The 8,160-nt window shown below is 42.4% G+C and overlaps 1 protein-coding gene across 1 annotated transcript; it reads left to right on the top strand.

Annotated features, from left to right (window-relative positions):
- Positions 1-2,095: 2,095 nt before the first annotated feature.
- Positions 2,096-8,153, top strand: LOC122131046 (proteasome activator complex subunit 4B-like; the record flags this gene model as incomplete). Its single annotated transcript, XM_042705964.1, has 5 exons — positions 2,096-2,696; positions 4,644-4,784; positions 5,407-5,523; positions 6,355-6,411; positions 8,126-8,153. Coding segments are annotated over exons 1-5 (540 nt in total), but the record flags the coding sequence as incomplete, so codon positions are not given.
- Between the last annotated feature and the right edge of the window lie 7 nt (positions 8,154-8,160).

Below are 8,160 nucleotides of genomic sequence, written 5' to 3'. Positions count from 1 at the left end.
CGTCATGGTCCATTTGATCCCTGCATACAAGCAGAAATTAAAATTCTGCAAACCTGTTGTGAGGACATCTAAGCAGTGGACCAGTGAAGCTGTGGAGGATCTTCAGGCGTGCTTGGACTGTACTGATTGGGATGTCTTCAGGACCGCTACCAACAGTCTGGATGAGTACACAGAAGCTGTGACATCATATATCAGCTTCTGTGAGGACAGCTGTTTACCATCACGCACCAGGGTGAGTTATAACAACGACAAACCCTGGTTCACAGGGTAATTGTGGCACACATGTTTTGGGGAAAAATATTTATTTAATGTCAACAGTTTTTTTTTCTTTCAATACTTTTACTTCAATGAAAAGGTAAGATTTTTGTGAATATTTTGAGTGAAAGACCAAGAGGATAAACAGCAAAGACATATTTTTTTATAGCCTGTTTTGCTCATATTCACTAGGGGTGCCAATAATTGTGGAGGGCACTGTATGAAGGTGTTTCTGCCTATGGACACATTCAATAAGTGTGGAGCTCATGTGCATATTCAAATTAATTTCAAAAGAAACTTGTAATACAAAACATTTTACTCTTCATGTATACTTTTACTATGTACAGTTGTATTGTGGTAGGAGTAAAGGAAAAAATTAAGCCTATTGTGATGTATTTTGGGCATATAATTAAGACCTTTGTCAGGTTTTTAATGGCACACACGACACACTGGAACACACACGTGCATATATGGAGGCGACACAGGACACACGCAGGTAAGCCTGAGGTCGCGGTGAATTTATTTTCTGCTTTTTCCCATCCTGGACTGTCCTTCCTCAAGGACCCCCCAGGAGCAGTGGGCAGCTTGTAGCGCCCGGGGACCAAGTGAAATGAACTGTCCATCTTTGGTCAGGGATGGACATGTGTTCTGTTATTTTGCATGTTTTTTCTGTTGGGGTCCTTAGTGGAGGAAAGCCCTTGTGAACACGGGGAGAACATGCAAACTCCACACAGAAAGGCCGGGGAGATAGCCCACTTGAGCACTGTGCACTCTGGGGAGGACCTGCCCCCCAGAGCCAACAGCGCCCCATGTGGGAATCGAACCCATGACCTTCTTGCTGTGAGGCGGCAGTGCAAGCAGTGCAAGCAACTGAGCCACCGTGCCACATAACACTATTTGATTAGTGTATAGCTCATTTGCATATTAAAATTCATTTTCAAAGAAACTTGTAATACAAACATTTTTACTTTTCATGGGTACTTTCATTGTGTAAAGTTTCATTTTGATAGGAGTAAAGGAAATTTTTGAGGTGTATTTTTGCCTGGCATTATTAGCACACATCTCAGATTGATGAGAATTAAACATATTTCCTCCTCAATTAGGATTTCTTAGGACTTTTAGTATGTTGTTCTGGACACCTCATAGAAATGATCTATGCTGAAAAAAAATATTTTACAATTAGTCTCCCGTAAAATGCTACTTTGCCTGGACTACTATGGCAACAGCACACGAATGTAACTTGCAGACCTGCAGTACATCACATCCCCAAAGGTGGCTCTAAAACACTAACTAAACACGCTTAATTATGGCGAAACGCACACTCTTATCTATTTACATTTCTAACTCCGTTACACACACACACACGTGTCTTTATCGTTATAAAAGACTGAGTGCGAATGAAACTGAGAATATTGTGCCAAGTGGCCAATTATGAAAGAAAGCATACCATCTGTGTATAGTGAAAACACAGCGCAGCGTTTTGCGTCCACAGAAACTATGCCCAAACCGATGTACACTGTTATGGCCCCTACATTGAATTTGTATCCGATTTTTCGACTCCCTATCCACCTTGGTTATAAACTTTGATAAATTCCTCATAGTGGGAGATTTTAACAAGGATGTTTTCCCTGGCTCCCGTCACCATTGTGCTTGCTCTAAGGGAGATCAGGCCCTTGGCTTTGTAAAGCGCCCTGAGACCATTTTATAATTTAATTTAATTAAAATCACACACTGGAACTTTCATTTAGTAGTCTATTTTTCAAGGTATTTGTTTATAAAGGTAACACATCGAGTTGACACATTCGGCTAACAACAGGACTTTTATTCTGATGCTTCTACCTTTTGGCGCAGCTAATCTGACGTAGTTATGTGTCTGGGTGAGCCGAATGCATGTGTACCAGCAGCTCAGCCTACATAGGGGAGGTAACGAGTGAAAGGTATCAGACAAACAACTATTAGTGTTGGAGGTCAGAAGAAAGACAGTCGGTGCAAATGCACGCTTCGAAAAAGTCCATATCAGGGTTATTTGGCTTTAAACGAGTTGGCATAGAAGTTTATAGGGATAGATGATATATTTTCTAAGACTAGAAATGGAAAACAGTATGACATAGTGACAAGATCGGATACATTTTGCTGGCTGATTTTGGCCCTCATTAAGCTATCGCACACATTTCATTTTGAGTGTGGCTTGGGAGTTGTCGCTATATCTAATCAACAATATTAATTCGTCTGGGGAACTGTAATATGAAAAAAGAGGTGTCTGACACATTAGGTTTTGTCCCTCAAAAAGACATTGTTTACAACAAACTTCTGCCTTATGCAGACAAATTAGATGGAGAGTCAAACGAGTTTCTCGCCAGAATCAAGGAAAACTTGGGACGAGCTGTTTATCTTAGGGAAATATGGCCGGGTGTATTGTTTTGGACAAGAAAACTTTCTACGTGAGTATTATCTTTACCATTGCTTTTACCTAGAGTGTCGGTGGATACTTTTGCCTGCATGCATGAATAGGGTTATGGTTATTTGGGTAGCAATAGCTAACGTTAGCTAGCTGTGTCATTTTAGATGACGGCAAAGTGCAAATGTCGTGTTTAGCAGGATACATCAGGCCAATTGTATAAATATCTCGCCCTGGTTAAAATAGGCAAGTCTAATTCTACGAGTGCTTAAGCTTATTCTTAGCGTAATCAAGGACCGCTATTTCTGTAAGCTACCCGTGTCTACTTCCTGAATGATGGCTAACGGGCTAGCTCGAAAAATGCAGTCAATAGTGGCTTGTTTTTGGTCGTCATGCTGGCGGTTGTTATCCTTACACAGGAATTTGGTAAACAAAACGAGTTAGTCGTGGTTCTTAGACGTAAGATAAGAATGAATACAACTATACAATGTTTTTCATTGGTGAGAGTATTCGAGAGATGTCAAATGGAGGTGACGTGCATTGAGTCCCCATATTGTCACTGTTTTCAATCTTCTGAGGAAGTTGATAGTTGTAGTTGTCGCCTTTAGTTGTCGCGGTTGTGTACAATCTAAAATGTTTGCAACAAGCAGTTGTAAACTAGTCCTTACATATACCAGAAAGTGTCCTCTTGTAATTAATGTTTGAAGGTATAGAACAAGTGTGCAGTCCCAGTGATAAGTATGGGGTCTATTTTCTAGTTGTATGTGCTTTGCCATGTGACTAGAATGAATGTGCTGTTGTGTCACTGCCACTGATACGCAAGGTATATTTCATAATCTTGTTGAAAGGGCACAGCAAGACCTCAAGCACGATTAATAGTTCAAAGGAGGTCACATGCTACTTATAGTTCCTGCTCTCTAGAAAATAGTTTTCTGAAAGTAAACAACCACCTGCACGTGGTCATCTCACAAAACATCTCAGATGAGACAAACAAAAGTCATAGATATGATGCAATCGGTGAGCAGTTCCAGTGATGACAGTTTACCCGATGCCTGTGCTGGATGAGCTCGCTGTCATGTGCTCTGCCATTGGGTGGTCCTCAGAAAATGTTGTTGTTGTGAAAGGGACATCAATAACAAGCAGTGAGGTATCACAGGCTACCATGCCAACCGGAACATTTGTGGCGTCACAACTCTACCCCCGTGCCAGAGCATGGTGAGAATGTTGGCCATGACTCAACATTTTGCCGGTGCGTTATGGCTTGCCCTTGCCTTTGCCCTCGCCCTTGCCCTTGCCCAACTAATACCTGGCTGGCATAAATGAGTCATCAGAGGCTTAAAGGTTGAAACTATGAACTTGGAAGATTGACCCAATTTCTTGGTCTGGGATTTGATGGCGCAGTATTGCTGTGTTTTTGTTTTGCTTTGTTATTGAGAGACACTGTTCAGCTCACTTTTGTGTGGTGCATTTCCCCAAGGTTAAGAGGCTGTGATTTTGACCCCTTTGGGGGGGGGGGACGACGTGAATCAGGGAACTCATCTTTGATTCAAGTGGAGAACATCCATTAGAATGCTCTTCTACTGAGGGATGAGCTGTCCTTGCATACTTATTTAGCAATTTAACCACGGCATTCACCACAATCTCTTGATCTTAGAACGTAAGCCTATAAACACCTTATTTTTAAAGACACAGTAGTTGCATGTCAATTAATTCATTGGAAAATGTAGTAGAACGTGTTTTGAACATCTTGAATAACTTTTTCTAAATTTAAAATGCAAAAATATGTAGTCACTAACCCTAACCCTAACGCACACAGTGATCCCGAGTACAGCTATAGCAAGTTTGAGTGTTTGTTTAGCGAGCAGCACCTGTTTCTATGTTATATTGAGCTGCTTAAGTATTTCAAACCTGTAGTGTAGCGGTGCAAATAGTGCTTGCTGGTCCCATTCCACCTCATCTTAGGCTGCTGTTGCTGCCCTCTCTCACACAGATACCTCCGGCTGTACGGCAGGAAGTTCAGCAAAGAGGACCATGTGCTCTTCATCAAGCTGCTGTACGAGCTGGTCACCATCCCCAGGCTGGAGATCAGCATGATGCAGGGGTTCGCCCGCCTCCTCATCAACCTGCTCAAGTAAGTGGGCCCTCTCTTGGACTTCATTTCCCAGAAGGCTTTGTGATAAGGACTTGAGAAAACCTGATAGATAGATAGATAGATAGATAGATAGATAGATAGATAGATAGATAGATAGATAAATACTTTATTAATCCCGTGGGGAAATTCTGGTGTCTTACAGCTCTCTCATATTTACAATAATTACAGACAATACAATACAAACAAACAATACAATACAGTTATGTACAGTGTAGGATGTAGAGTGTATAGTGCAAAACAGTGTAGTGTTATAGTTTTATGGCAGCTTTATCAGTTTTATGATCGTTCATTTTGGAAGCAGCTCTTTCCTTCAACTGAAAGTAGTTTTTTTAATATGTGTAGCTTTGCATTTTTGGCCAAAGACCGTGCAAAAACCTCTTTTAGGTTTGTGGCCCAATGTAGCAAGTATATTTTAGGTCCATTTACATAAAAAGTAAGAGTTGGCATTCATCACAAATATCAAAGGTACTTTTTTTTTTTTATATATATAGGACCAATTGCAGGCTATGGTATTTTTGTCTGTTTTTGCTGTAAGGAGTGAGCAAACGTGAAATGATGAATTTACCTTTTGATTTGATTTTTTTCCAATTCTTCACAACAGGAAGAAAGACCTGCTCTCAAGAGAGGATTTGGAGTTGCCGTGGCAACCTTTGTACGAGCTTCATGAGAGGATCCTCTATTCCAAAACGGAACACCTGGGCCTTAACTGGTTCCCCAGGTATGTGTTCATCCTGAGGGAGAATTGGTTAATGAGAGCCGCAGGCTCTAGGGTTGGGGTTGGACTAGGCTAATTAGGGTTAGACTAGGCTAATTAGGGTTAGACTAGGCTAAGCCTAACCCGGTCAATGAGAGTACGAGTATGACATGAAGCATAATAATAAACAACCAAGCGAATCTGTCCCTCAGTCCCCCTCATCTTTATTTCTTCTGGACGTCCCTCTATTGATTATAACGTCAGAGGAAGTAGGCTGGTGGAGTGGGTTGTTCTGTAAATACATTTAAATCCCAGGAAGTAAGGCATTTGAAGTAAGGCATTTGTAACGTTCGTGGCCAAGCACTTCCTTGTGTAATTCGATCAGTGCTGCCATCGGCCGTGTAAAGGCCTGTCATGGGTTCGTCGGCGTAGTTACTATAGTGATCATCAGCTGGCCACTTTGATGATAGTATTACACTGGCCACTCGTATAATGCATAGGTGGCATTGGGCCCCCCCCCCCCCCCTCTTGCCATGTAGTAGTGGTGGCCTTCACCATCACACTTTGGGGACATTGAGTGTCACAACAAAGCGAGGGACATCAGCTCACGTGGGGAATGCAAGCATGTTATGTTCACAAGGCCCCTTTTGTATGTTCACTAAACAGAAAAAGCGCTGAGGGTCGGAGTGCCATTTGCAATCAGATGAGAGCTGTTCGATATGTAGGCTGCGCTGTCTTGTTTTTGTTAAGCCCACACAGTCATCACTCAAGTCTGATAAAAATATATTCTTTCAAGCTGAGTCTGCTCTTGTTTTCTGCTCTCCTCCCCCTCTCTCTCTCTCCTCTCACATTCAGTTCTCTGCGGCCACGTTCTACCTCTAGACATATATTGGTTAAGCTTGCCCAGAGGTGGTAAGGATGAGACGTCTTCTGTGCCTCCAGTTTGTCGTTTCCCCTCCGAGGCGATTGTTTGTCTGTCTTCTTTTTGCTGTTGTTTCTTCCCCCCCCCCTTCTCACTGCATGTGTGAATGGAATAATCTCGCAAGACTTGATACCTCCCACCACCACACACAACATCAACAACAACATCAACAACAACAACATTAACAACAACATCAACAAGTAGCTTCATAGGCACAGACCTGCTTGGATTTGAAGCATCACTAACAGCTGTGGCCTGTAGCATCTTGTTGGCCTTTGGTAATACACTTGTTGCTTTTAAGGCCCCCCACACACACACACACACACACACACACACACACACACACACACACACACACACACACACACACACTCTCCCCCCTAACGCCGTCACTAAACAGTTGCACTCGGGTGGCACATGTTTTTCTTTTGGTGGGTGCTGTCCACTTTTATGCTGGTGGGTCAACAGGGTTTGTGTAACACACACACATCTCTCACATACCTGGCACAGACACACTCACACACACAAACACACCTGTGTTCACACACACACACAGACACACTCACACACACAAACACACCTGTGTTCACACACACACACACACACACACACACACACACACACACTAACCCTCCCAGCACAGTGTAGAGTTCCAGTGCACATGTCTGCCTGCCCGTGGCGCCCTCTCTGTGGCCCCCCCTCTCTGTGGCCCCCCCTCTCTGTGGCCCTCCATGTTGGGTCTGCGGAGGACTTCATGACATATAAAATGGCGCCTCCTACTGACCCCTTTTCCCTAAAATGAGATTCTCAAATGAAACCACTCTCACAGGTGAACACATCATCAATTTGAATCAACTAGTTTCTCCAGGGAGATATAGCAGCTTATACTGGCTACAGTATCTCAGAAAGGTGCTCTGACCTAGGGCTGAACGATTAATTGCATTGGCGATTTAATCGCGATATGATAGAACGCGATTTTCTAACCGCAACGTTCGCGATTAAAAACGTGATCTAAAAAAAAAAAATGTTTGCACACAGTGTTTAAAAAGTGCCTGCCTTGTGTTTATTCTTACAATCACTTTGTTTAAATTACTTAAATGCACAGTGGCAAAGCCACCAATTTGTTGTTCTTGATTCTGTAATGAGCAGTTCAATTAAAAATGTAATTGTGGGAAATAATATTTTACACTAAATGTATCTAATATTGCGTTGGTCATATTGAAATCATTCATTACAATTTGTTGGAAAAAATATTAGGATAAAATAAAAAAAATCGCATATTAAATCGCAATCGCAATATTGGGGGGGAAAATCGCAATTAGATTATTTCCCCAAATCGTTCAGCCCTACTCTCACCATCACCACACTTGCTGACACTTGATGAGGACCCCATCAGCTAGGAGACTCAGCTTGATTCACACACACACATCCCTTCCCCCTGTGCTTTAATATTACTCACCTTTCTCACTTTATGGTCGTCTCGGGGTTTCCCACGGCACAGGACCTGGCTGTGCATGTGTTTTCACGGCATCAAAATGTGTGTGTGTGTGTGGTTGTATGTGTGTGTGTGTGTATGTTGTTTTAGTTCTCATCATGGGATTGTTGCGTTCCATCATTGCCAACATATGGAACTGTTGCTGATTTCTCCTGTTTTGACTACATACTGTTTCCTTTCTTCTTTGTGCTCTTCTTCTTTCCTTTTAGTTCTGTGGATGCTCTGCTGAAAGCCCTGGTGAAGA

Source organism: Clupea harengus, unplaced genomic scaffold (assembly GCF_900700415.2).
Source record: "Clupea harengus unplaced genomic scaffold, Ch_v2.0.2, whole genome shotgun sequence".
NCBI lineage: Eukaryota > Metazoa > Chordata > Actinopteri > Clupeiformes > Clupeidae > Clupea > Clupea harengus.
Note: the sequence above shows the minus strand (reverse complement) of the source record. Positions and strands in the feature narration are given on the sequence as shown.